Genomic DNA, 26814 nt, shown 5'->3' with positions numbered 1-26814 from the left:
ACGGCGCAACTGATAGACGACCCAGAATGTACAAGAAACAATACTTTTTTTGATATATTCCGAATGCTGCGCCAGACCATGCAATATGTGTGTTTGTTATTCTCCTGATGTTGGACCCGAGAACTACCTTCTCTTTCCGCCCCGATCGCGGCGACCACTCTCGAGCGTCTTGACGCGCTTGTTGAAGCGGTCTCCAATTTCCCTCGTGCTCTCGTTGAGGCCGCTGCCCCTGGCGCTGTCGGTCGTCTCGCGGCCGCGCTTGCGGCTCTTCTCGAGCAGCGCCCTCGTGCCTCCGCTCGACGAGCCGCCCCGGCCGCGCGACGTGAGCCGCGAGATGCGGTCCACGCCCTCGCCCAGCTCGCGCCAGTCCTCGCCGCCAAACTGGGTCCGCGCGCTGCGGCCCTCGATCTTGTTGCGCTTCGCCCGGTCCTTCTTGCTCTCCTTGGGCAGGCGCACAAAGTTGGTCTCCTCGTAGTCCCGCCGGCGGTCCTCCTCGGCCTTCTCGCCCGCAGTCTTGGTCTTGCGGCCCCCCGCCACGATCGTCGTGCCCACGCTGGGCATCGCCATGGGCGCGCTCGACAGCTCCTCGGCAATGTACTCGTCCATCGTCGCCGACTTCATCGGCCTGCGGTCCCCGCGCGCCTCGCGGCGCTCCGTCGTCGGCATGACGGTCGGCGCGATCTTGGGCGGGCGGTAGATGCCCGTCTTGTCCTCCGCGGTGGCGGCCGCGGCCATGCCCACGGCTGCGGCTCCCGTGGGTTTTTCGAAGCCCCGCACGCCTGGCGCAAACTGATTTGCCGATGCTGGGCCGGGGCGAGCGAGGCTGTCGGCGCCATTTTCAGCTTCATCGTCCTCGTCGTCGTCCTCTTCGTCGGATTCCGACTTGTCGTCGTCGTCATCACCGCCAGCCGCTGCCTTCTGCGCGAGCTGCTCTTTCCTCCGATCGGCGTCGTCTGCAGCGCGCAGCATCTTGTCTAATTGGAAGCGGAGCTTCTCCTCGAGCGGGCGGACGCCCTTGTCCATGAACAAGCGGAGCTCTACCAGCTTCTTGACCACGTCGTCCGATAGTTGCGAGCTGGCATCCTCGTCGTCGCCGTCGTTGTTCTCATTGCCCGAGGACGAAGTCGTGCCGTCGCGCGCGTTGCGGATCTTGAGCAAGATCAGGAAGACGAGGTTCTGCAGGTACGACAGGAGGAGCTCGTTCTTGACGTCGAGGAGGGAGACGCCATCCTGCGTGGGCTGGATGAGGCCGGCGACCTTGGGGGTTGCATCGATGGCCGAGTTGAGAGAGTTTGTGAGGGAGTCGAGCAGTGCTGGCAGGGAAGTCTGCACCGCCATGTTGAGCAGATGCGTCTGTGGAATGCTCTACCGGGTGTCTGATTGACGATCCTTTGGCGACGTTCGGTTGTCGAGTCGTTTGTAATGCGACTTGCAGCGGCCGGGATGGTGTACAGGTCTTCAGGTGTCGCGGCGACCGTCCAAAAAAATAATGTCTGCGATAGCGATAAGCCACTCGTGGACCAAAGCTGCGCTGGGGGGGCCGGAGTGCTAGCGCAGCCGCAGCGACAGGGGCCTTAGATCCAGGATGTGCCTGCCTGGCTTACATAATGCCCTTACGTTAAAGGTGCTGGTGTTGTCTGTCTGTGAGACAAAGGGCTTGTGGGCATGGTTGAGCTGGCCTGTGGCCCTGCCAGCGCTAACAAAAGCTCCAGCTGGGGTGCGTGCGTACGTAACTTTCCAAGCCGCCTCTCGCATCGCAAGTCGGAGCTATCACGAAGCTGGAACCAGTCCGCACATCAGGCAGCATCCTTGTCGACATTCTTCGCCGCCACACAACATCATCAGCCGTCTACCGCCGACCACGACTCGATTTCGAGCGCGCCCCCACCGAACCATTGCAAGCCTCCCCGTTCCACCCACCTGTCGCGACGGGAGCACAGGCTACATCCAACCTAGCAATTGCCCCTTTCACCCTCGACGGCATCGGCAGACCGGAGCAAACAGGGCCGCGCGTCTGCACAGCCGGCCAAATCCTTCGCCTACGGGAGGTTCAATGGTTCACGAGTAATGTAAGCACTTGATCTGCGATCCCCTCACATCCTCTGCTGACTCCATTGGTCCTGCTTCTGCAGACCTCGAACCGGTTCGCATACACCAGAATTCCCCCGACATGAAGTCGACGTCCTTAGCAGCGCCGACAGCGGCGCTGCTGACAGCACTCTGCACTCTGCCGTCCTTCACATCCGCCTTTTACCTGCCAGGCCTGGCGCCCGAATTCTATAAGCCCGGCGCGCGGGTACCGCTCAATGTTAACAGCATCAAGCCTCTTGCATCCCAGCAAGATGCCCGCCTCTACTCCGTCCTGGCGTACGACTACTATACCGAGAAGTTTGGGTTCTGTGCACCCGAAGGCGGACCTGAATATGTGAGAGAGAGCCTCGGAAGCATCCTGTTCGGCGATCGCATCATGACGTCCCCATTCGAGCTCAACATGGCGCGAAACGAGACCTGTAAATCCTTGTGCCAGGTCACCTACGACAGACCGTCTGCGCATTTTGTCAACAAGCGCATCATGCAAGGCTATGCGCTCAACTGGCTGATCGATGGCCTGCCGGCAGCCCAGCTTACAGTAGAACAAATGACCGGGGTTACGTTCTACAGCCCGGGATTTGCGATTGGGCAAGGCGATACCACGGACCCAGACTCTACAGCGTTCTTCAACAACCACTACGACATCTGGATCGAGTACCACGAAGTCAACGGCGATCCGGAGCAGTTGAGAGTCGTGGGAGTCATCGTCCAGCCTTCGTCTAAGGACTATGCTGGTTCCAAGGCGGATTGTGGCGAGCACCCGTCACTTGTGCTCAGGGAGGACGACGAAAAGGGCACGCCTGTAGAGTTCACCTACAGCGTATACTGGACGCGTTCGGACACAGCTTGGGCCACGCGCTGGGACAAATACCTCCACGTTTACGATCCCAAGATCCACTGGTTCTCGCTCATCAACTCAGCTGTGGTTGTCGTCTTCCTCACAATCACCGTCTCCTCGGTGCTTTTTCGCGCGCTCAAGAAGGACATCGCTCGATACAACCGGCTTGACAACATCAACCTGGACGATCTCTCGGGCACCTCTGCGCTCGAGGATGATGGCGTGCAGGAGGATTCTGGCTGGAAGCTGGTACATGGCGATGTGTTCCGCGCGCCTTCGCACCCGCTGCTTCTGTCCATCTTTCTCGGAAACGGTGCTCAGCTTTTTGTCATGACCGGATTCACCATCTGCCTCGCGCTCCTCGGTTTCCTGTCGCCTTCAAACCGTGGCTCTCTCGGCACCATTGTGATTATCCTCTACACGCTGCTCAGCTTCGTCGGAGGATATGCGTCTGCGCGCGTGTACAAGTCTCTCGGTGGTGAGAAGTGGAAGCTCAACATCGGCTTGACTCCGATTCTTGTGCCTGGCATTGTTTTCACAACCTTCTTCCTGCTCAACCTGTTCCTGTGGGCTAACGAGGCGTCTGGCGCTGTCCCCATCTCGACCATGTTCGTCATTGTCGCCATCTGGTTCATTATCTCTGTGCCCCTGTCCTTTGGCGGTTCGTGGTTCGGCTTCCGCGCTCGCCCTATCGAGCCACCGGTACGCACCAACCAGATCCCTAGACAGATCCCGCCGACAACCACCTACCTCAAGCCCCTGCCCAGCATGCTGCTTGTCGGCATCCTGCCATTTGGCGCCATCTTTGTGGAGCTCTACTTTATCATGAGCTCCATCTGGTTCAGCAAGATCTACTACATGTTTGGCTTCCTCTTCCTGTGCTACGGCCTGATGATCATCACCTGCGCCGCGGTCACGGTCCTCATGGTCTACTTCCTGCTGTGCTCCGAAAACTACCACTGGCAATGGCGTTCGTTCTTGGCCGCGGGCATGAGCGCCGGCTACATCTTCGCCAATGCCCTGATCTACCTGGTCAGCAAGCTGTCGCTGGGCGGCCTCTCTGGAACCGTCCTGTACGTTGGATACAGCGCCCTGCTTTCCTTCCTGTTCTTCATCCTGACGGGTAAGTTTCATGATCCCCCCACCATTTCAAAAACAAAAGAATATTCAAAGCGTACAATTCGACTAACTTATCTCGGCTCTGACTAGGCTCCATCGGCTTCTTCTCGAGTTGGTGGTTTGTTCAGAAGATCTACAAGTCCATCAAGATCGACTGAAAAAGCTGTGGTACAACAAGATATGGGAGTCACGCGAAAACCAAGTGCTCAGAGGGTCAGCACCTTGTTGACTTTTGATTATGCCACAGCGAAGAACAGGAAGGGGGTGTGATTCGGAATACAACAAAGGAAGGGATGGGAGCCTGATTGATACATGCATGATAGACTTGTTTTTACTCGGGCCACTCTCACCGCGTGAGGATAGGCGGGATGTTTACAAAAAGGAGCCGTGCACTGAATTTGAGAGGAGGTGGAAGCTGCTCATTGCTGTACTATTGTCGTATATAGAACGTCTCGCAGACGGAGCATTGGGGAAGGGTTTGGGCAAAGCACATCTCTAGCGATTCATTTGGACCTTGACGTTCCCCGTCCTGAGCACCACTGCGATAGCGTTCGTTCTTGTCCGTCGCGTGCGCTTGCCAGATACGCCGATGGAGACGGATTCGATTGAGCCACAACAAAAATAAAAGAAGAATTCCAATATGCAACGCCTATGATTCCCATCTATTTACACATGCCAAGACTTTCTGACAGCCCACGGAAACTCTCTGCCCTTGGTGGACCTGTCATGTCCTAACTCTGCGCATGCTGACTTGTCCTCCGCGCTTTCTCCGCGAGATGCGCATCTTCCGTGTGCTACCCGAGGGATAAGGACAGGCATGACCAAAAAGCCGCGGAGGCGCTGCTGTATGCGACATGCACGACACCGAGCGAGCTTCTCATCGGAGGGCGATCGCGCCACGCCGGCTTTCGCGCACGTGGAGATACCCCTGCAGGCCGCAGAATACCAGGAAGACCTGTCACGAAAGATCACGAAATGTTAGCAGCTGGTCCCTCTGTGTGCGTCTCTGTCTCGTGTATATTCCCCCCAGGCACGCTCGCACCGGAGCATTACACAAGCTCGGAATTGCAATGGCCTGGAGCCTGGCGAGGATGTAAAGGACGTCGGAGATGGGATTGGGTGGGAGGAGGAATGCACACGCACAGCGTAGATGATGACGGCCGTCCAGATGGTGCTGGCGACGGCGGGCCCGTCCTCAGGGTCCTTGGTGCTGCCGACGAGCTCCTCGTGAGATCGCGCGAAGAAGGTGGCGAGGAAGGAGAGGATGACGATGGCGAAGGCGGAGATGACGACGCTGTTTGTCCGGCGTGGCACGACAGGCAGGAGGTTAGCTCGAGATGTTCGCTATGGGCGGCATTGGCCCTTGTGGCCAGCGGCAGTGGCGGCAGCGGCAGCAGCGACGGCCACGGCGGATGTGTGGGAAGCTTGTGCAGCGGAGAGGGCGAACTGACCAAGACCAGGCTTGCATCGAACTGACGACGGGCTTCATGGTGGGCAAGCTGTAGGAGAGCTGCTTCGAGGGAGGAAAAGTTGTCGCAAGGCCCTTGTGGTCAAGGAGGCGCGCAGCGAGAGGTCGCGCGCGGGGAGTGACGATGCAGCGGTGCGCGAGTTGAGCAGGCGGCGGGACTGAAGGTGTGAACAGAGCGACAAAAGGCGCGCAGGCGACGTCGATGATGATGGAGGTAATCGTGGTTGGGGAGTGGTTGATGATGGTGGGTGCTTGACAGGATTGGCGTGCTGGGACTGGCACGACGACGTAAGAGCTCCCCTGGTGCAAGTGGGTGGCGCCTACAGTCTGGCGCTTCGCTGCAGCCTTGGGCTGGCAGGGCGTGGGTCTGGCCCGTGCGTGCTGCCGTGGAAGCTGCTGTGGCGGATGGAGATGCGCTATCCTAGGATATCCCTCTGCGACCTCCACAGCACGCACAAAGAGCAGCATCAGACTTGTCCTCAACACACAACATCCTACGCAGCGGCGCCTCATGCAGTCCAGCAATCTCAACAAGGCCTCGAGAATGGATGCAGGGCTATCGTGCTGGCGGCGCACTTTCGGCTGCAAAACAAAGCAGTTGTAGGACTGCTTCTCCACCACACAACGCCTCCTTATCCCCTCATTGACTGTTCTTGGGCTCCTGTCACGACCCGTCGCCAGAGCCAATTGCTTCATGCCCGGTACATACAAGCAAATAAAAGACGGTGCTGAGCCCGGCTCCCCTCTCCAGGACCGTCGCCGTGCCGGGCGCAACCGCCCCACTACGGAGCCGTGCGGCAGGGATGCCGGGGCCGGGCCGGGACAGCTGAGCTTGCAGCATTCCGGGACACACTAGCTACGTTGTGCTGCGCACATGCAGGCGTCAGGCACTCGGGAGGAGATGTCATTCCTGACGCTCAGGCTGTGCCGTCTGCAGGTGCTGCACAGAGGCGCATCGAGATGCTCGGCGCGCCTGCCAAATTACCAAAAGGTGTCATCATGATGCGGGCCGCCCTGCTCCATTGTGATGTCATCACTGCCCTCCGCCAGCTGCACTCCGGAGCATCGCTCCGCCCGCTGCCTCGCCGCTCGTCAACAACGATGACAGGCGGGCAGGCACGGGCGAAGAGGGGCAGCTCGAGGTGCTCCTCGTCGTATATGAGGAGCCAGAGTTCCCATCCCAGAGACGATCCCACGCAGACCAGGCAGACTCCTTCTCCAGCACTCAGAACACCCTGGAAGTTTGAAAACCCTCGAGATAAAAAATCGCCATCATGAGTGACAAGTCCCAATTTCAACAAGGTCCGTCATCCATGTATAGCTTGCCGACCACGCGGAACCTTCGCTGCTGACAACACTCACAGGCCACAAGGTGCCCGTCACGCACCAGGACTTCCCCGGCAAGGAGTCAAAACTGCCCATTGAGGCGCAGTACGACCAGCTCCCCACCGAGGACGGAGGCTACCAGAAGTACAAGGCTTGCGGCAAGCTCAAGGGCAAGCGCGCCGTCATTACCGGTGGTGACTCTGGCATTGGCCGGGCCACGGCCATCCTCTTTGCCATGGAAGGCGCCGACGTCTTCATCGTCTACTTGCCAGAGGAGGAGGATGATGCCCAGGAGACCAAGAAGCGCGTCGAGGCTAACGGTCACAAGTGTTATCTGCTTTCCACCGACCTGACTAAGCAGGAGAACTGCAAGAAGGTCATTGATGAGGCGTTGAGCAAGCTCGGCGGCATTGACATTCTCTTCAACAATGCGGCTTACCAGATGATGGTCGAGGACATCAAGGACCTCTCCGAGTAAGCATCCGTGCACTCTGAGACGTATGAACTTGGGTAGTAAGTAATGCTAACCACACGGCCAACAGAGATCAGTGGATTCACACCTTCAACACCAACATCCACCCCTTTTTCTACCTCTCCAAGTACTCGCTGCCGCACATGAAGAAGGGCTCTACCATCATCAACAACGCCAGCATCAACGCCTACATCGGACGCCCGGACCTGCTCGACTACACATCGACCAAGGGAGCCATTGTCTCCTTCACACGCGGTCTCAGCAACCAGTACGTGTCCAAGGGCATCCGCGTCAACGCCGTCGCCCCGGGCCCTGTCTGGACGCCCCTGATCCCGGCAACCATGAGCGAGGACGCGCAGAAGCAGTTCACCGCGCCAATGGGCCGGCCCGCGCAGCCCAGCGAGATTGCGACCTGTGTCGTGTTCCTCGCGTCGATGGAAAGCTCGGCGATCAGCGGGCAGACCATCCACTGCAACGGTGGCACCATTGTCAATGGTTAGAGCGTGTGTGTATGTTCCGTGGGAGAACCAAGTCGGCTATACTTAATGTCTATGAATGGAAACAAAGCAGAAAAGGCGAATGTCTTCTCATTTTCTTTCAATAATGGCCCGTGATTCGTACCATTCGGTTTTTTTTTCTCACTCTTCCCACCTCCTCAAAGTCCCTCGACCTCCTCCGCAATAACCCTCGCGACGTCGTCCGTCATACTCAAAAACGGACAATGCCCAGCCTGCAGCCTGACCACCTTGCCACAGCCGGCCATCTCCGCCAGGGCCTCCTGCAGCTCAGTCGGGATGAGTCGGTCCTGCTCGCACAGGATATACGTGCTCGGCACGTTACGCCAGCCACAGTGCGCCACCGGCCCCGAGGAAGCCCAGTGCCTGACGGTCGGCTGGACCCGCAGCTCCTTGTGCCACCGGTCTGCCTGGTCGGGCGGCAGGTCGTGGAACAAGAGCTCCTTTGCGTCGCGGCAGGTGCAGTACGTGCCGTTTTCGTCATCCTGGCGTTGCAACACAAATGCTTTGATGTGAGCGCAGGGGGAACCTTTGCTCCGGATGTTTGCATGCTGCATGATTACGCGTACGAAAAAGGCATCACAAATACGCTATCATTATTCTGTGAAACTCGGCGCATCACAGAACATGCAAACTCGCCCAATCGTGAAAAGATGTGGCTAAAGAAGAGGAAGAAGTCGAGAGAAGGAAAGAAATCGACTTACATGCTCGACCACAAACGGCCCGCCGAACTGATCGAACCCTTCCGGGGCAACCCCAGCCGCGCAGAAGATGATCTTCCTCACACCACCACCACCAGCACTGCTCCCGCTCTTGCTCTTTTCCGCCCAGGCCGCGAAATCGAGCCCCTCCATCGCATTGCTCCCAATCACCCCGCCCACGGAATGCAGGAACAGCACGACCCCTGCTTCCCCCGCATCCTCGTCCACCGCGCGCTGGATCGCCTCGCGCACGCCGGCCGTGTCGTCCGCCAGAGTCCAGCGCCTTTGTCCCACCTCCGTGCCGGCGGCGCCGGTGGCGCCACCAGGAGCCGGGGGGTCGGCGTGTCCCGAGCTCCGCAGTGATGCCGTGGAGACGCGGATGCCGACCCGGGAGAGCGCATCGGATAAAGGCTGGAATGCGGCCGGGCCTTCCCAGTAGCCGGGCACGAGGAGGACTGTTGGTGTTGCTGCTGTTGTTGTGGTGATTGTAGTGGCCATTGTCAAGTACCTGACTTTTCGGGGATTCTGACTGATAGGTCTCGGGTTTTTTTCGTGCCCAGCGGGAAATCAAAAGGGAGAGACAGGTCGTCAGGGTGACACGTCAAGCAGAAGAAGACGTGGGAATGGCCTTGGGGTAGTTTTTAAGGTTTAGCTCCTCATGGGCTGCTCTTCGTGTTAAAGTACAAGTGCTCACAGGGCAATTAGATACGGGCGTTGCAGTTGGTACTTGAGTCACGGAACTCAGAGTTTCGGGCCGGCCTTGGTAGCGCTTACTCACTCTCACAGCAGGCATAACAGTTGCCCAGTTTGAGCAGCATCATCCGGGCCACACATGAGCTACGATTAAAAAAAAACCGAGAGATGACGGCGGCAATGGCATCCCCGTGCACAGGCACACAATCATTCTCGGCGAGAACCGGAAGATGAGGAGCCATCGGTAACAAAAGACAATGCGCGGATCCGCACGAATACGGGTTGCCAGTGGCAGGGCTGCGCGCAGGCGCTGACGCGAAAGCACCTCGCGCTGGAGAAGAGACTTAACTCCGTGGCCTTGGGATGCTCGACCATCTGTGGATAGGCAAGAGTGGGCCATACCACCAGACAACAGCCGTCTCACTCACAACAGCTCCTTCACAAGGGCGTAGACGACCTGAATCCTCATGCTCCACCCGAGATCATTCCGGTGGCATATTGATGATGCACGTGGACAGAGGGTGGCACGACAAGGGGGTTCGATGACGGGCCCAAGGATTTCGTTGCACACTGCCTTGGTGGATCCAACACGATTCAAACATATAGATTGAATGGGGATGTTGTATTGCTCGCTTAAAACAGCCAAACGCCGGACCATGATGAGATGAAGTGCTGCCGCAAAGAGAATCCAAGAAGTTAGTCCAGCTTGCCGGACCCAGGCAGCTCAAGCTAATATCAACACGAGGGCCATTGCCGACCCCCTAATCCCCAAGGAAAGTTCAGCTTAGAGAAGCGGCTGGAGATGGCAAAAGAAAGGGGCCGATCTTTCGTTAGGTGCTAAGACATTCGGGGGCCTACCCGCGCTGGAGATTTCATATGCTGACAAGCCAGTGAAGGAACAGCATTGCGCATACAACGAGGCTCGCGCCTGACACATTACCAGTCGACTGCCCAGCCGTTCTGTGCCAGGAACTCGTCGCAGGCTTGCCGCAGGCCAAGATTTGGCCTCAACTCGCTTGGCTGGAGGGGCTCGCGCGTCAGGGGATCACTCGGGTGCTTCCTCAGGTGCTCCATGAGAGATGCTCTCTCGTACGACTTGCCAGTCTTGGTCTGCAGTTGTGAGCATCATGTTAGTTCGGACGTTCCATGTCTAACGAACAGAAACAGGGACCAGCAGGCACTCACCACCACCGGATCAACCATGATGCCGAAGCTGATGTCATCAATCGCCCAATCTGGCACCTCTCGACGCTTCTCAGAGTCCGCGCGTGCCCGTTCGAACGTCTCGCGCAACCGGCTGATCTTGCCATCCCACTCCTCTTGGATCTGCTTGCGCTCAATCTCGTCATCCGCGCTGCAACTCTCGACCATCGCATCACGCTCGCGCTCCATCAGGGCAATGGCCTCGTTCTCCAGCTCCTGGCCCTCTCGGATGCGACGCTTCTCGAGATGATCCCAGCGCTCCTTCTTGCAGGTCAAGACCTGGGACGTGATGGGAGACAGGGACTTGTCATTGGTCTCTGCGGCAATAGCGTGCGCCTTGAGGGCGTTGTCCAGGGCGTCATCAAAGTTCCTCAGGGCCTGGTGCGCCTGCGAGAGGATGTGGTAGGCCTTCATGCTGCTCTTGTTAAGGCGCAGGCATGCCTGGCAGTCTGTGATGGCCTCGTCGTAATACTGGAGCTTGAGCCTAGCCATAGCCCTGTTGGTGTAGAGAGCCGGATTTGTATCATCGGCAATGATGCTGTGGGGATGTAGGCCGTCAGTCATCCATCCGTGACTGTGACTAGTTCCAGTGCTGTCAGGAGTGGCGAAAACTCACGCCTTGGAGTAGAAGCTCTCGGCGACGACCCAGTTGCCGCTTTGGAAATGCTTGTTGCCTTCAGCTTTGAGCTGGTCGGCCTTTGCCGTGTCTCCTGCCATCTCAGCCGGGCGTTGCTGGTTGTGGCTTGTGACTCGAGCAAATGAATGTTGCACGACCACAGAAAAGAGCGCGAGACGACTTTGGATACAGCCTTATGCACCTGCTGTTCTCACTTCACCGATCAGGGCGATGAGGGCGGAGTGAAGTGAGTTGTCGGTCCTGGACGACACTCGCAATCTCGTTGAAGTAGGCGAGCTGACAAATGGGGGGTTACCGTGGGGCAGCGGGCCGTCGCGAAGATGAAGGCTGTACTGGACGATCAGGCTCCCGCCGCGAAACAGCTCGAAGGACAATTGACTAGACGATGCGCGCCGCGTGCAGGCTCCTACAGCCCTTAAGGCTTTGGAATGCTTGGGTACAAGTGCATCGTGGCCGCCTGCTGGTGGAGGTTTGTGTTGGCCTGGCGTCCGCATGATCCGCACAGGCAGGAGGAGGAGACCACCGTTGGAACTTTCCAGAACCACCCCAGCGCCTCGGAACACTCTCCGCACCAATGGCGCCTCCCCCAGACACAACTTTGATTCATTGCTACCACGTCAACGTGCATTCCCGATACGGCCACTGACCATCTGCTCAAGTATGTGCTAGGTCACCTTTGGCCTGTCCTCACTTGCAAGGGCTTCTTTATCGTTGTGGTCATATGACAGCCCTGGTTTTGTGATCGGAGATCGAGCCCTTGCGAACACGGTCACGGGCTCGCTGCGACGGCGCATGGGTGGTTCGGCAAGGCTCTCTAGGGCAGGCTCTTCTCTTCCTTTTGGCCATTTTTCGAGTCCCGCGCGAAGACCAGCGAGCCTGAAGATAACACAGATTCATGTTCTACCAACAAGAGACGTCGCTGTCTTGCTGGGGCGCAAGCAACCAACAGCCCGCTGATGGGGAACTTCTTTTGTCGATGGGCTTGTAACTGGTGAGGCATTGAAGTGGGCAGGGAGTGCAAATGGAGTTGGACAATATCACTCTGTGTTGAGAGCGGTTCTTGAGATCCACTCAGAATGAGCCCTGAAAGGTATACACGAGGTCCATCCGAGCGCAGCGAAACGCATAGAATAGTTCAAAAGAGTTGGAAAAGTTGACCACCTACCTCGCTATCACCTGATTGGTATATCGATCAAGGGCCTGCGTGATTGCTTCAGATCCGTGACTGCGTTACGTTGGTTTCGCACTTAAATGATCCTTCCGAGAACCTATAATTTGTGATTCTCGGAAGCGCCTTTACGTTGCGGAAAATTCCGACGAAGGCATAGTGAGAGTGCGCCAGTACTGACACTGAGTCTACTCTGCCTGGCCGCAAGGTGTCGCTATTGTCGCTTTCGTGAACGTGGACAGAACTAGCGATCTATAGCCACAACCAAGGTCCGCCATTATTGGAAGCACGCGTCGACAAACACAAAAACAGGGACACAGGACATTTGGAGCACCCGTACTTGTAGTGTCATGATTTAGCGTGCTCGGTGGTCGTCAACAGAGGGACCAAGACGCCATGAAAAAAAGAAGAGGATTAGAACAAGGACAATTTATGTTCATTTGTTTGCTTTACATCAATCATGACTTATGAACAATAGACGCCATAAAACCAACTCAATTCGCTTCGTCCAACGCCCGGCTCTTCCCAAAAAAGCAAAGTAAATCATCAAAGTCTTTTCAAACACACCCCATCCGCCCCACAGACCAGAAGCTCAAGTCACCGTTTCGATAACCTCGGTGCGCGAGCCATCTTTCTCTCAGCACAAAGCGCGGCATCATCTAACGCCGACCGCGCCGTCTCTGCTGCGCCATAGTGAGAAGCTCCATAGCTTATGGATGATATACTCCCGCTACCATTGCCACCGCCGTACGAGCTCGAGCTGCTGACGCTCCCGCTCCTCTTGCTGCCACCTATACTTCCAGTGTTGCTGGCAGCGAAGCTGCCGAAGAACGAAGACTGTCGAGAAAAGGGGGGAAAACTCGTATATTCTGATGCCGCAGGAGTGTTGGCTGCGCTATAGTCTGAAGTGTGCGACGCGACAGATGGTCGCCGACTGCTGCTGCCTGGGTCCTGAATGCTGAGACCGATTATAGAGGCTAGGAGGGCGTCGGAGTTTTGTCCGGGAGTGTGGTGGTGGTAAATGTGATTGGACATTCCGGGCTCTGAAAGCGTGATTGTGATTGTCTGGTGTAGGTTATGACTCAAGAGTGATATTTGACAGGCGGGAAGTGCCTGGGAATTGTACTCGAACAAGTAGATGTAGTCATAGGATGTAAAGTGCAGGGGAGCTGGGCGTCAAGAGAAGTGGTCTTAGTCGAAATCTCGTGATGGTAGGTTTGGCGGGGAGCGGTTTCTAGTATAGCGTGATCAATGGTGAAACACAGCGCCGGGATGTCGCAAGCATAGACTTTTGAAGCTTATATGGCAAGAATGCAAGACAAAGGAGGAGCGGGATGGCGTGATGAGCTCTAAGAATGCTCTCATGTCCATCTTGAATTCTTGTTCTAGCTATGCGTCCCTTTTGTGTGACTTCGTACGCGCTTTCGCAGACGTAATGGAAATCCCAGCGAGAGGGGAAATACGCACATGTCTCCGCTAGGCACGTGCATCTCGTGCTGCACCCCAGACTTCGCCTAACTACACTCCTGCACGTAATCATCTTGCTTGAGGGGGAGGCCTCCTCCATGCGATACTTTATCGCCGGGCGGCACAAAGTAAATGACCTAAGCGTAAGACAAGGCCTCTTCACGCAGAGGGCATTACGAGTCACGAACTGGCGGTCAGCCCTACCTGCACGTGTCGTAAGCATCACTTACCTGTACCGAGATTCGCTGTGCGGGGGACAGATTGTCCTGGCCATTCGGGAGAATTCAATGCCATGTGCACAGTCGATCTCGCCCATTCCGCCTCCAAGCTGGCGAAGGACCGGCTACCTCATCACAGGCATGCATGGGTGAACTCTCTTCGACTTGCCTTTCACATGACAAGTTTGTCTTCGCAAGATACGTGACGAGATCCACAAGACGCGAGGCGCTCCTGCAGAGGCATGGTCAGAAAAAGGCTCATCTTGAAGTGGTAGGTCCGTCCGGAGATGAAATCGGCGAGCTTGCTGATCAGTCGCATGAAGTCGTGTGCGACAGTGCTGGAAATTCGCGCAGCCGGCGGGGATACCAGGCCAAAAAGGTGTAGCAGGCCAAGGGGTGCAGGTCTGCGTTCACGAGGCAAGACATGACACCAGCAGTCGCGAGGGAAGCATGTTGTTGTATCTGGATAACAGAGGGCGAAATATCGCGCATATATGTAGGAAGCGGTGGAGTATAGCCGTTCGATAGAAGAGACCGACGATCCGCCCTGGGGAACCCATGCAACTAGCTCAGGGCCCTTTGTTGGTCAGATGCCCGATGGCCCCGTTTTCCTGCACAGCCTCCGAGCTAAGACGACAGAAACAAGACTTTTTCCCCAATCTGAGCTTCTCCACCCCCTCGTCATGGCATCGTGTGAATCATGCGGTCAGGTCAACTCCACCCGTGAGGTGATTCTCCAATAGGTCGTGCAACAAACACCTGGCTGGCCACGAGGTCGGCATGCTGCTTTTGCATGCCTCTGGTTAGGAAAAGACCCTTCATGGCTTCTCGAGGGACGACATCCACGGAATACCCAATAAGGCAACTGGTAGTTCACCCCATCGCTCGCGAACGAGAAAGCTAGAGTGATACCCTCCATTACGACTTGCCTGGAGAGCCCCCATCTCATAATCCATGCTAAGCGCTGCAAGCCACAGATAAGCTTAAACAAGGGCACAAAAGCCAAGTTCCAAGCTGCAACCCATGTATCTCCCGGGACCACACGAGGGTGGACCCCTCAGGTCCTTGTTTGCGGGTGTTTGTCAACCTTGGGGGTTGGGGGATAGCCGTAGGATGGCATCGAGAGATCTGCGACATATCTCTGACCCCCACTGCTGAGGCGAGCACTGCGGGTGAAGCCACAGTCTGCAGGAGGGCCGAGCCCACATCGTTGTTGCTAGAGGTCAACGCAGTAATCTCCCGGAATTACCTCCGTTATTGTCACAAGACAAGGTGGGCAGCTCTTGCTCACATGCCCATTTCCCATAACTAGCAAACAGAACCACCGCTCGATCGCCCCAGGTCTATATATCCATCTAGCCTTGAGTCATTTTGTAGTAGATCTCTCGATGACAAGGTTCACTAGACGTCGTGGCAGCCTATAAGGAGGCTCCAATTAACTCTTTCACCACGCTACTGCCATTCAAGCGCCGGCCGTTACGTCTATTCTTTCTTTCCTTTCGTCACTGCCACGTGGGCACCAAGTCATCCTTTCACGGCCATGCCTCCATTGCCATACACTTTCCCACCCCCATGCATTACCCATCACAAAAAGCACAGTGGATGTGTTCTCAAGACTCAAGGGAAGCCGGAGAATATCCCCATGTCGAGCAACGGCCACGTCCAACCTCCCATTGAAGTGCCCATCCCCTTGCGCCGACACAGCGATCCTTTGTCGGCCCGCACAAGACCGCCACGGCTCAGCAACGAGCACCACCTTCTCTCTCCTCATAGCCTTCCACCCACAATTTCCCACGTCGAAGCATATCGCTCCAGACCGCCCGTGAGCCCCGGCGTGTACGTTGTCAAGGGCGACAACGACTCCCGGAGGCACTGGTGGGCCGTGGAGGGTAGGATGACGGAGATGACGTTCCGTGGTGCGAGTGGTGGCAGCGGGAGGGACGCGGCAGAGGGGCTGTTTGCACCGAAACGGGGACGAACATTGAGCAGGATGCCGGCAAGGACATATTCTCTTCCATAACATACGTGGATGGACAGTAGCACAGTGTCTGACTTTAGGACATTTTGTGGGCTAGGGCAGTTGGCGCCAATTTGGCTGAATGGTGACTTGCCTTTTGATGTCATGAGATTCAAAGGAAGGAGTTCTGGTGGCAGCATGGAGCAAAGCGACATCCTTCAGATTGATTTCGATTCCACACGCGTGCCTTCATTACTTGATCAGCTGTCCTTATGATTTCTTCGCCTGCCCCCTTTTACCTTATCTCAATATAGTTGACAGCCGTTTGCGTTTGTTCAACCCGTAATATATCAACAGATCGACATTTTGTGGTGCTTTTCGTGGCATTCTGGATGAATTCGCGTATCATAATTACTGGATAGGAGAAGAAACAGCTAGAGACTACATGCTTCTTAGCGGAAAGTTGAAGCTTTTAGCAAAGTTGGTCACTGGGGAAATTCCACTTGGCACACTACCCCCCCTCAGGACTCTTTAGACTTTGATAGATTCAGACTTCTATCTTAAATACAGGGACTTTTACCTTTTAATGCACTGATTTCATTTTGCTTCTCACATTGGTGATGACGGTGGAGTATATAAGATTATATATGATCTGGCTTATGGCCGTTGTCCTCCCTGCCAATGTCCGGTCAAACATCACTGAGTTGAAATCTGATCATACACTGCATCAAAAAGGCCCATCCAATCTACAATGGCCTGCCATTTGTGGGCAGCATCGATGTAGAAACGCTATTGAGCAACGTTGCCGCGATAGTCATGGAATTTCGCCGCTACGTACCAAACTCTACAACATTCTGGAACACCCTAACGTACACGACCACGTTTTATCTAGACCCGGGACGTACCAAGCTTTCTCTATTTTCCCCCGCACTCGCTCGTCCCACGCCGTTAGCAGCCATGGGAAACCCCTTCACTGCCGCACCGGCGGCGGCGGCTTCTGGCCTACGATCTCACATGTGCACTTCGGGAGGTTATTTACCGACCATCGACTCGTACTGTTTCGTCAAGGCTTCTCATTTTCTTTTTCCTCTGAACCATATCGTTTCGTTAAACCTGCCAGGCTTCTTCTCCTGTCAAGTTTGAGGCAGACGTTCATAACATTACCAGACTGGTACTCCTCACGCCTTTGCCATCACAACAAAGCAGACCATAGGCTTCGTTCTTCATCGCTGGGGAAGCCGCCACAGACCCGGCAGTCACACTTTCAACACCACCAGGAAAAATTCTGGGTTACGTCTTTCTGCACTAAGGACTGATTGGAAATTTTGTTTCATTCTCAAACAACACCACCAGACGACGGTACAGGACCACGACACAAGGATGGCTCCCCTGGTCAGCACGCTCGCCCGAGCACTGGCCGATACAGTCAACAGCAATACCACGACCATCATCGCCTCGATACCCGTCGTCGCTCGTGGCTCCAGTTCTGCCCTCTACATTTCAACTCTCCTCTTGAATTCACACTCGAGCAGCTCTACCAACACGGATGACAGCGGTTCGGGCGGAGACGAAAACGCCAAGGGGGACCATACGCTCGAGGCGCTCGCTTTGGGTGCATTGATTTTCATATCGCTCCTCTTGGCTGTTGCCGTCATCGGGCCCTGTTACAACTTTTTCTGCGAGGCGGTGGTCTCGTCCCTGCGATCCACCATAGACTGGAGAAACCTGTGGCCCATCAGGCTGCTGGGACCCAAGCACCCCCGGCTCAGAGAGTTCCTGAGCAAGTGGGTGTTCAGAACGACCGCCATGTTCGCCGTCCTCACCATGCCCGCCTGGGGCCCGTTGCTCCTCATCTTGTGCTGTGTGGTGGCAATGTGGCCGGAGCGGCGATCACAGACACAAGACAGTGAGCTGCGTGATCCTACCGGGCTCCCGCACCCGCCGCCCGCGACGCCGCACGGCACATCGAGCACGAGGGGCTCTGATCTCGGCCTTGGAAACACCTCCTCGGACAACAGCAACAGTAGGGATCAGTCTTCAAGCATTGTCCTACAGCCCATGGCTCGCGGCGAAGCGGACAGGCGCGACCAGATGGACGAAGCTGACGTCGCCGACGAGTTGATGGTCATAACAGTGCCACAGAAGCCAGAATACGACCCGCCGTCATACCGAGCTTCGGCCAATGACCGCTGCATTCCGCAGGGTCGTGTGCGCACACCACCACCAACGTACTCCAATGTGGCAGTCTCGGCTGTGGATTGGGATACATAAGAAGTCGTCGTCCCGTGGTAGGGCTGACACGAACCACGGCCGCAAGCCAGCACTGTTCGATAGGCTCGGACATTGATCATGTATGTAATCAAGATCAGTCATCAAATTTGCCGCCACAGCGACCACAGAACGTGGGAGATATCAATGCCAGGATCTCCTCCCGATGTGGGTGAGCCTCAAGCATCTTGTCGATCACGTCCAGCCGTAGGCACTTTGAGTTGCAGACGCCACATGTGTTTGACAACCCGGGAGCAAGAATTGGAACATTGGTAGCAGCACACATTTCTGAAGCGTCATGTTAGCATGCAGAAAGATTAGAGGGTAATAACGAAAGCTTTCCAGCCGACTGTCACTGGTGAATGCACATACCGAAGGAGTGCCCATTTGTGCATCGTGAGTGAGTACCTGTGGGTAGGACGTTCGCGTTGCAAAATGAGCACGTTTGCGAGACAGCGACATCCGTCAGCCGGCTCTTGAGCTCGTCTGATCCGAAGTCGTAGATAGCATCGTCGACACCAGGAGGCGCAGGTCCGTGACCATATATCCACTCCCATGCCTGAGCTTCCGTACTCAATCTCGGCTTTTCGACGGCGTCCTTGCCCAGATCGGCCCGCCCGGGTTGATGAGTCTGACCAAAGAGGATCTTGCAACGGAGTCCTGCAAAAGTCGACCTCTCCGGCTTGATGGTGTCGTGCTCAGTCACAAAGACTGCCATCGAGCCACCCCCGGGACTTGCCTGCATACCCCAGACACGCATACGGGTGGTGTAAACAGGACTCAAGGCGTCTTCGCCCTGCTTCGTCAATGTGTCATCACCGCCAAGTCCGTCGTTATAAGTGTCGAAAGCCCAATCTTCGTCTTCATCGGACTCATCCTCTGGATCCGAGTCATCAACCGCGAAGGACTTTCGCGGTAGGTACGCCATAGATCGAGGCAAGCTGCGCCCGACAGATAGCAAAATGTCTGTGGCCCATTGAGGGCGCTCGTTCGCGCTTGAGCCGCTGCTAGTATTCGTTTGGAACCAGTCGGCATTTGTGTGTGTAGCACTCAGACGGACTAGACTGAAGGGCGGTGCCGGATTCTGCTCCAACGTTGATGAGGGATGAATGACAAGCCCTGTGATCGGGTTCAGACTCGAATCTGCTCCTTCAGGTGCATATGTTGTTCCGCAAACTTCGGTCGTGTGGGGAGTGATATCGTCTTTCTCGCGGTTGAGGTCAAGCGTGACCTGGAATGCCTCAACACGGAAAGGACTCGCTATGATACCGCGATGCACATACGATCCGTCCTTAGGCCACACTTGATCCTCCCACGTGACGAAGGCGTCGGTCGATAGGTGCAAGCACAAACCCTCACAATCATTGCCGCCGACTTCAATGATCGGAGTCTCCATAGCTGCCCAGTCGTCCTGGACAGTGACACGCCGAAAGCCAACGTAGTTTTTGGAGACGTACGACACCAGGCAGCTCTTTTGGCCGTCATGAGAGACCCATGGGCTCCAGCTGACGCCGAACGGCGTCCCGCAGGGCACGAAGTCGGGATCGGAGGGCTGATGGTCACGACGTCAGCTCGGCTTCTGAGGAGTGTAATGAGGGGGTTACTCACGTCAAGCACTGGATGGGGTCCTCCAGCAAAGAATCTTGCAACCTCTTCAACTCTCCACTTTCCAGTCGGTTCATGGCTGCTGCTTGATGTGCCATGCTCAGCTTGGACAGCCAACAGGACCATCTCATGTGCGTCGTTTAGGTATGCCAGCAATGCCCCATCGCCTGGGGCGTGGAGCTGCTGCGCCCATGCCATCGAGGTGACGTATTCAGGATTGTACAGCGACGACTCCTCTGGCGACTCATGTTCAACAGCGGCTGTCACTGGGACGTAGCGACCACTGCCGACCAGCCAGGGCACCAGCAATGGCCGCAGAGTCCTGGCCTTCCGGCCGCGTACGGCAAGGCTGGGCGCATTGCTGGGCAAGGAGCTCTCGCAGTAGATGGTGATGATGCCACTTCCGCTGAGCACAGCCAAAACCGATCGCTTCATGCGACCGAGACCACAAGGCGACCAGGCCAATGCCACGACGTGGTTGAGCGTACCGCGCGTGCGCGCGATCGGGCCTTGGCCTGCACCCAGGTTGGGGTAGGCATCGTCCTCGTCATGGGGGAAATCCTGACCAACGACATCAAACAAGTGCCTGTTGACTTCGGGGCTGCGGGCTTCGGTCGCCGGGAAGCGAAGAGCGACTTCATTGTACTGGAATTTGGGTCCGTGGCTGCTCTTATTGGACACTTCCGAAGGTGGGATGGTGGTGAAGTGAGGCAAGTATATGTAAACGGAATCGTCGGCGCCAACGGCGAGCTCCAGATCCGGAGACCACGCAATATTGTGCGTGTTGAGTGGCAAGGCGGGCAAATCTAGCGGCTCAAGAGGTAGATGTGTAGCCATGGCTGTGGCCTTGGACGACCTTCGTCAACGTAAGTGTGCTGGCTGTCGTAGCGTTCGAGTTACACCTTGAAGAATGCCCCAGGCGGCGCATCTCTCTACCTTAAAACGCCTTGCAGAGGGCCTGATGACGCGGATATGATTTTTTAGCTTGAGCTGCAGTGATCGGGTGCTTGGGTGAAGTTATTGCCAGCATCACTCGGAATTTGTCGCCATGAGTGAGCTTTTGTGGTACCGCCGTTGAGGCGCTGAGTGCTGGACTCGTGCAAGCATTAAGAATGTTTTCACCTTGCGCGTCGCGAGGCCCCACGCCCGCTGGCGCAACAAGAATTCAGTGTAAGCGCAACTCGCACAACCCAGCATGGCAACGCTACAGCATACAGATCTAAGCAACAACTATTGATTCACACAACGCCTGCTGTTGAAAATGGAATGGAAGTTTCGCTATAAAGGGGCTATTTAAAAAGATTGCATGATCTACTGCTTAACAGTCTTCCGCTTTGACGCATCCAGGTACGACCCAAGGTACCACAGTCCTGTGCAGCCAGCAATCGCAGTTGCACCTATGAGCTTCTTCACCCACTGCCTCTCATCAGTCAGCGAGGCAGTTCTCTGGATCCTCTTCGGCGGCGAAGTGGCGTGGGTGGAGGTCTTGGAGGTATTCCTGGTTGACTCTCCCTTGGCCGCTTCCGCTGCTGCCTCCTCCTCGTCTGCCAAGAGCTTGAGGCGTGCAATCGTCCGGCTGAGGGTGATCATCTCGTCATCGATCGTCGAATTCGTGCCAGCGTCAACCTCGACATTTTGTATGTTACCAAAGAAGTCTGTAAGGAGGCGACTGCGAGCGACCTCCGCGCCTCCCTGAAACAGATCATACCGCGTACCGGCATTTGAGTGAATCTTTTCGTACGTGTAGCTGTCAAAGAGCTCCCCAATAGTCTTTTTGCTGCTCAGGTCTTTGACTTCATTCTCAAGGAACTCTAGGTTGTAGTATGTGTAGCGGTCAATGACGGCGACACCGACGTCGTTGTCGGCATGGTGTGAGTACGAGGACTGGTCGAGCTCGGAAGAGCCAGTTGCAATGATGTTGGGTGAATATAGCTTGCTGAACATTGTGTTCGCCTGGCATGTGTCGATCATGAACAAGATCTCATGGTATCTGCGAAAGCAAGCAACAGTCAGTATTTGTGTACGCGCCACAGATCCGATTTGCGAGCTCTTACCTCTTCTTCTCCCACATCTGCTCGAAAGCATCGGCAAGATCCCACGCGCCGATCTCCTCCGCATCTTGGAACTTGAGGAACTCATTGCCACCGTGGCCCGTCATGTAGACAAAGATGTTGCTGCGATCGTCCGTAAGCAGACGCTTGCTGCGCGGCATCTCGTCGCCCACACGATCCGTCAGGAGCCGGATGAAATTCTCGACTGTCACTTCGTAGCCTCTGTAGTCGACTTCGATGTTATCGCCGTAGAGGTCGACCGCGCGATCCGCGTTACTGTAGACGGTGCCGGCGAATGCGTTGCGCGGGTTGCACGCCATGTCGTCGGGCAGCATCATGATGATCTGGGAGTCGGGGATGCCGAGGCGCTTGACCGTCCGGTACATGGAAAGAACATTGGCGAGATGACGATAGTTGAACCAAAAACGTGACGTTCCGACGAGAACCGCCCAATTGCTGGTGTGCTCTGCTGCGACGAGGGATGGCGGAGCCAGCAGGGTCGCAGCCAGCAGCGCTGGAAGCTGCACGATGCTGGATAGCTTCATGGTGGTCTGTAGTCCGTATTCCGGGTATTTAGGAGACACGTCGGGCTGTACTGGCGATGCTGGAGTTGGAGTTTGTGCTCATAAGGAAGCCGCGAACGGCATTTCGTGGCTTAGACCGTGGTGTTGCGGATTACCAATGATATGAGCTCAGGGTCAACTCAGCCTTGAATGGCTGACAGATCCGTTCGTATGGTGGATCAACATTCGCCCTTGAGGCCAGGTGGGCAGGGATAGCGTGCTGAGGTAAGCAGCAATTTAGCTCTTCCCCTGGCCAACCTCGACTCCCCTGATGACAGGGCTTGCACTTCTACCATCGAGTTTCGCATCTGAGCACCAACCGGCCAGCAAGGACATGGCGATATCCCTAATGAGTGGGCAGCAGCTCGGGCGGGCAGTCTCGATGGCAACTAGACTGATGTCAGGCGCGATACGGCACTCGTGCCATATTTCACTGTGCCCCAACATCGCAGCGACCACATGTTCACTCACCAAAACTACACGCCTGGTTGTTGGCTGTGAGTGACACCTGTGCGCAATGAAAGCAGCCTTGACATGACATGGTGCCAGCAATGCTTGGAAACGTCAGCATATCCAGCGCACCACTGCCGTCAGGTCACAACACGCCACCAACCGCGCGATCGGGGAAGCATGGCCAGATCAAGGCTGGTGGGAGGCAGGGCTTGACGTCAGGGACTTCACACGTAAGTTCGTTTCCGTCATAAGTGTGCTGCAGAAACCTCACCCTGCAGCCAAGACTAGTTGTACTCTTTCATTTACAGGGAGAACCAGTACGCATGCTATCCCCTGGCAAAGTTGCGTGAGCGGCACATTGCCAGCTTAGTCTGATCATTCATGCCTACACTAAATACCTCCACGCTGGCGGGGACGAGTGTCTTGATCTGGTGACTGGGCTTGACAGCCTGTGGACTACCCTGACAGAGGCCACTAACGATTTTAGCCGGCGCATCCAGGGCTGCTGGAGTGGGCCTGAGCCTGAGTCGGGCCCAGGGGCCTGGGCTCGCGCGTGAGAGTAGGAGAGCTGGGAGCGGCATGTGACACCTGTGACTCCCGTGAACCCACTGGTGAGGACCCTGAAATGAGTCGGCTAAGGCACACGAACGCGCGCATCGATCAAGCCCGCACGCGGAAGAGGCCCACGGGTCTCGGCTGCGTGTGCGCAACTGGCCGGTAATTTATTAGTCTCAGCCCCCTTGGCTTGCCTCGACCTCCTGACTTGAACGATGCGGGGTTCGCGCTGCCGAATGACGCCTCGCCTGTGCCGCTGATCGTGTCGTTGGTGGTGGCTCCGCATCCTGCTCTCGCTCTCTAAATTTTTTCTGCCCTTCTGATAATTAGCCCGACACGGTCATTGATGGCAATGGTGTTTGCTTGCCGTGCCGTGTCTGTTCACCTGGGCACAGATGTCGTCAACTACACCTGGGTACTCTTCCCCCAGCCAGAGCTTGCTCACCTTTTGTAGTGGTTGCCTCCTTCTGTGTGTCTCTTGAGCGCGGTGCATGCTCCAACTCTCCATAATTACCCTGTCCTGTCGAGCTCCCAGAGCTCCAATATCTCCCCGTCACTCCTTCCCGCTCTCCCCGTCGGTCGCAAAGCCCGCCGCGTGGCCGCCACATGCCCACCTTGAACCGGCCAGCCAACTCTCACGACTCGCTGTTGCCTGACCTTTGCCTACGGCTGCGCCTCCCACGCACTGACGCCCTGCATATCATGTAGAGACACACCGAGCCGCCTCTTGTTAGCAAGCACATACCACGCCTCCAGCCCGGAACATCCCCCGGGCCAGCCATCGTCATCACGCCCACGCCCAAGGTGGATCGTGGACCTCAAGCACGACCCACCAAACGTGGACATCCCTGGACAAGAGAAGCTCCCCTGTCCCCTGCCCCGCGACTTCGGCCTCTGCCATCCATAAAACCAGTGACGCCTCCGCCTAGCCCGCCTGCTTCTCGAAAAAGTCCGTACAGGCGCACCGTGCTGTTCTGCTCGAACAGCTACACCTCCTCTTGTCGGCACTCTCTGCATGGTAGCCATGGGTCGTCCCCCTGCCCACGTGTTTGTGGTGAGGTCAGTAGTTCTCGTCAATTCAGCATCACCATGGAGTTCTGCCGAGGGACTTTTCAGGCTGACTCGCACTGCTCTCTCCCAGGCATGGCAAACGCCTCGACGCAGCTGACAAGCAGTGGCACTTGACATCACCCACGCCTTATGATCCGCCCTTGACCTATGCCGGCTGGATGCAGTCAAAGACCGTCGGTGCCAGAATCGCCTCCCTCATCCACGGCCAGGTCGCTGACGCTCAATCTCAACCGGCCACGCCAACCACCTCGACACCCCCGGGCGGCGACATCCTCACGCCACCGAAGAAGAAGCGCTACAACATCATCATTCACAGCTCTCCCTTTCTCCGCTGTGTCCAGACATCGATTGCCATTAGCGCAGGCATCGCCTCGAACCCACCACCAGAGCAGGATGCCAGCGACAAGAGCCCAGCCATCACAAGATGTGTTCTTCGGCTAGACGCCTTCCTCGGCGAGTGGCTGTCTCCAGACTACTTCGAGCACATTACACCACCGCCAAGATCCAGCTTGATGCTCGCCACAGCCAAGGCTGAGCTGCTTCGACGCGAACATTACACGGATAGTCCAAATATCCTCGGTGCTCGGAAGCCTTCTGGTACCCAAGGCCAACTATGGTCGCCCAATGGCGGCCAGTCCGGTCTAGAGGATCTTTCAGGGCTCAAGGACTCCTTACCCGGGGCCCACCAACGGACAGGCTCTTCACTTATCAGATCACTGAGTCCAGCCCGCGCAGCATACCAGTCACCAGTGCCTACCTACGCAGTTGGTCCGAACGACCCAATACCACGAGGTTACGTTGCCCATGCTCGAGACGCTTGTGCCGACATTGACTACCAGTGGGACTCGAGTCGAGACACCATCGGCTGGGGAGACGGGGGTCTGCTCCCCGAAGAGTGGGCTTCAATGCATCAACGGTTCCGGAGAGGTTTTAAGCGCCTTGTCGATTGGTACGCAACCAGTGATCACCCGAACCAAATGGTCACAAAGACAACGAGAACGGCATACCAGGGCACGGCCGTTGCGGAACCAGTGGAGGTAGATGGTGACGTGGACGAGGAGAATGTCGTGATTTTGGTGTCGCATGGCGCTGGTTGCAATGCTCTCGTCGGCGCCATCACGCAGCAACCTGTGCTTGCAGATGTCGCAATGTCGTCCATTAGCATGGCCAAGCGCAGACCGGAGTTTGACCTGCCAAACGACATTTTCGAGCACAGACCAGCGTCATCTCTGGATGACGGGCTCCTGAGGAAGAAGCTCACCATGCAAGAGGTCTTTGACTTGAAGCTCTTTGCCAATACTGAACATCTCCATTCGGCTGGATCGACACCTGGTGTGAGCAGGTCCTCATCTCTGGCTAGTCACGGTCGCAGTAGCTCGCGACAAAAAATCGGAACGTCCATGCAATCAGCGCTGCGAGAAATCACTTTTAGCAATTCTTTGGGTCCTGGTAATGCCGGAGCGAACAGGAGCAATTCTGTGAACGCCTCCTTGGGCAGCATGCGTCGTGGACCCGGAAGCCCATCCCTGGGCCCTCGCCCGGTTTCTGCCACTCGGGGTAGTAGCGCAGGCATCACCGTCGGCAGTACCCTGTCCAGCCTGGCTGGTTTCTCGACTGGACGAAATCGTTCCGGCTCGTCTGGACTCTGGCAGCCGAAGAACGAGGAGGCCATCGAGGATGAAGTGGAGACACCTATGCTCTTGAACTTCAGTTTCGAGAAGGACACGAAGAAAGAGGCAGGCCCAACTATAATCCTTGATTCTGGCGAAGTCAGTAGCAAAGAGTTCAACCTCAACACTCTGGCTTCGACATCTGGCAGTACTGGACCAAAGGGCACCCCAACCGACGAGTCATCGCTCCTCAAGGCTGAGGCGACAGACCATTTCGATGAAGACGTAGTGCCGCATCTATGGGCGGGCACTGGTAATGGCGGGCTGTGGGGCGCACCGCGTCCTCCAGGCGAAGCAGAGCGCATTCGCGACCATACTTCGACAAAGCGGCGGTGGACCATCACCGAGAGGGAGACAATTGTCTGAGTCTGAAACTCCCGGCCGCATCAAAATTCGTTGTTCCTGACCAAGACACGGAGCAGGCGGCGGCATCCTTCTCCTTGTGCAAGCTTATCAACTATCTCAACTCATTTCTTGCATTGGCGTTTGGGGGCATTATCATATCAGCATAGGAGAATAATTCTTCTTGTTTCTTTTATAGGGTTTCACGGAAAAGCCCCGGGCAAGTGCACCACTTTAGCATTGCTTTGGCGGGCGGGAGCGAACTGGTCTCGGTGTGTAAGCGCGGCGAATTCGCACAAAATCAATCGCAATACCAACACGATCATGGATATCTTCACTTTACTATGATGTCCATCTCGAACA

At 56.3% G+C, this 26814-nt stretch overlaps 12 protein-coding genes across 12 annotated transcripts; 4 read left to right on the top strand and 8 right to left on the bottom strand.

The window, feature by feature from the left end:
• Positions 1-55: 55 nt before the first annotated feature.
• On the bottom strand, positions 56-1464 carry B0I36DRAFT_324363 (uncharacterized protein). Its single transcript, XM_046154092.1, has one exon. It carries the CDS (start codon positions 1336-1338, stop codon positions 124-126), a length of 1215 nt encoding a protein of 404 aa, XP_046013328.1. The 5' UTR covers positions 1339-1464; the 3' UTR covers positions 56-123.
• A 706-nt stretch (positions 1465-2170) lies between these two features.
• Positions 2171-4206, top strand: B0I36DRAFT_242980 (uncharacterized protein; the record flags this gene model as incomplete). The annotated part of the gene is made up of 2 exons (XM_046149950.1): positions 2171-4052; positions 4139-4206. 2 exons carry the CDS (start codon positions 2171-2173, stop codon positions 4204-4206), a joined length of 1950 nt encoding a protein of 649 aa, XP_046013327.1.
• Positions 4207-4925: 719 nt separating this feature from the next.
• B0I36DRAFT_363308 (uncharacterized protein) lies at positions 4926-5537 on the bottom strand (the record flags this gene model as incomplete). The annotated part of the gene is made up of 3 exons (XM_046158786.1): positions 4926-5003; positions 5192-5342; positions 5500-5537. The coding sequence occupies 3 exons, from the start codon at positions 5535-5537 to the stop codon at positions 4926-4928; spliced, it is 267 nt and encodes an 88-aa protein (XP_046013326.1).
• Positions 5538-6654: 1117 nt separating this feature from the next.
• On the top strand, positions 6655-7925 carry B0I36DRAFT_125320 (short-chain dehydrogenase). Its single transcript, XM_046148106.1, has 3 exons — positions 6655-6818; positions 6881-7316; positions 7385-7925. The coding sequence occupies exons 1-3, from the start codon at positions 6791-6793 to the stop codon at positions 7812-7814; spliced, it is 894 nt and encodes a 297-aa protein (XP_046013325.1). The 5' UTR covers positions 6655-6790; the 3' UTR covers positions 7815-7925.
• Positions 7926-7969: 44 nt separating this feature from the next.
• B0I36DRAFT_349687 (Alpha/beta hydrolase fold-1) lies at positions 7970-9028 on the bottom strand (the record flags this gene model as incomplete). Its single annotated transcript, XM_046156821.1, has 2 exons — positions 7970-8314; positions 8534-9028. 2 exons carry the CDS (start codon positions 9026-9028, stop codon positions 7970-7972), a joined length of 840 nt encoding a protein of 279 aa, XP_046013324.1.
• Positions 9029-9891: 863 nt separating this feature from the next.
• Positions 9892-11215, bottom strand: B0I36DRAFT_125309 (uncharacterized protein). Its single transcript, XM_046148105.1, has 2 exons — positions 10409-11215; positions 9892-10333 (listed from the first exon to the last, which is right to left on the bottom strand). The coding sequence occupies exons 1-2, from the start codon at positions 10988-10990 to the stop codon at positions 10160-10162; spliced, it is 756 nt and encodes a 251-aa protein (XP_046013323.1). The 5' UTR covers positions 10991-11215; the 3' UTR covers positions 9892-10159.
• A 2150-nt stretch (positions 11216-13365) lies between these two features.
• On the bottom strand, positions 13366-14004 carry B0I36DRAFT_125289 (uncharacterized protein). The gene has a single exon (XM_046148104.1). It carries the CDS (start codon positions 13919-13921, stop codon positions 13466-13468), a length of 456 nt encoding a protein of 151 aa, XP_046013322.1. The 5' UTR covers positions 13922-14004; the 3' UTR covers positions 13366-13465.
• A 1292-nt stretch (positions 14005-15296) lies between these two features.
• B0I36DRAFT_125281 (uncharacterized protein) lies at positions 15297-16065 on the bottom strand. Its single transcript, XM_046148103.1, has one exon. The coding sequence runs from the start codon at positions 15937-15939 to the stop codon at positions 15379-15381; it is 561 nt and encodes a 186-aa protein (XP_046013321.1). The 5' UTR covers positions 15940-16065; the 3' UTR covers positions 15297-15378.
• A 1188-nt stretch (positions 16066-17253) lies between these two features.
• On the top strand, positions 17254-18144 carry B0I36DRAFT_363304 (uncharacterized protein; the record flags this gene model as incomplete). The annotated part of the gene is made up of 1 exon (XM_046158785.1): positions 17254-18144. The coding sequence occupies one exon, from the start codon at positions 17254-17256 to the stop codon at positions 18142-18144; it is 891 nt and encodes a 296-aa protein (XP_046013320.1).
• Positions 18145-18238: 94 nt separating this feature from the next.
• B0I36DRAFT_243745 (uncharacterized protein) lies at positions 18239-20583 on the bottom strand (the record flags this gene model as incomplete). The annotated part of the gene is made up of 3 exons (XM_046150002.1): positions 18239-18429; positions 18514-19693; positions 19750-20583. The coding sequence occupies 3 exons, from the start codon at positions 20581-20583 to the stop codon at positions 18239-18241; spliced, it is 2205 nt and encodes a 734-aa protein (XP_046013319.1).
• A 474-nt stretch (positions 20584-21057) lies between these two features.
• On the bottom strand, positions 21058-22342 carry B0I36DRAFT_243944 (peptidase C13 family-domain-containing protein; the record flags this gene model as incomplete). Its single annotated transcript, XM_046150021.1, has 2 exons — positions 21058-21736; positions 21801-22342. 2 exons carry the CDS (start codon positions 22340-22342, stop codon positions 21058-21060), a joined length of 1221 nt encoding a protein of 406 aa, XP_046013318.1.
• A 2050-nt stretch (positions 22343-24392) lies between these two features.
• Positions 24393-26475, top strand: B0I36DRAFT_243920 (uncharacterized protein; the record flags this gene model as incomplete). Its single annotated transcript, XM_046150014.1, has 3 exons — positions 24393-24427; positions 24510-25810; positions 25850-26475. The coding sequence occupies 3 exons, from the start codon at positions 24393-24395 to the stop codon at positions 26473-26475; spliced, it is 1962 nt and encodes a 653-aa protein (XP_046013317.1).
• Between the last annotated feature and the right edge of the window lie 339 nt (positions 26476-26814).

This window comes from Microdochium trichocladiopsis (genome assembly GCF_020744255.1).
Source record: "Microdochium trichocladiopsis strain MPI-CAGE-CH-0230 chromosome Unknown B0I36scaffold_5, whole genome shotgun sequence".
In the NCBI taxonomy this organism is placed as follows: Eukaryota; Fungi; Ascomycota; class Sordariomycetes; order Xylariales; family Microdochiaceae; genus Microdochium; species Microdochium trichocladiopsis.
This window is presented reverse-complemented; position numbering and strand designations above follow the sequence as displayed.

Coding starts and splice junctions, on each gene's coding strand:
- B0I36DRAFT_324363 (XM_046154092.1), bottom strand. CDS start 1,338: ATGGCGGTGCAGACTTCCCTGCCAGCACTGCTCGACTCCCTCACAAAC.
- B0I36DRAFT_125320 (XM_046148106.1), top strand. CDS start 6,791: ATGAGTGACAAGTCCCAATTTCAACAAG. Junction 6,819..6,880: donor CAAGTCCCAATTTCAACAAG/GTCCGTCATCCA, acceptor CAACACTCACAG/GCCACAAGGTGCCCGTCACG. Junction 7,317..7,384: donor GACATCAAGGACCTCTCCGA/GTAAGCATCCGT, acceptor CACGGCCAACAG/AGATCAGTGGATTCACACCT.
- B0I36DRAFT_125309 (XM_046148105.1), bottom strand. CDS start 10,990: ATGACTGACGGCCTACATCCCCACAGCATCATTGCCGATGATACAAAT. Junction 10,334..10,408: donor TCATGGTTGATCCGGTGGTG/GTGAGTGCCTGC, acceptor TCACAACTGCAG/ACCAAGACTGGCAAGTCGTA.
- B0I36DRAFT_125289 (XM_046148104.1), bottom strand. CDS start 13,921: ATGCTTACGACACGTGCAGGTAGGGCTGACCGCCAGTTCGTGACTCGT.
- B0I36DRAFT_125281 (XM_046148103.1), bottom strand. CDS start 15,939: ATGTTATGGAAGAGAATATGTCCTTGCCGGCATCCTGCTCAATGTTCG.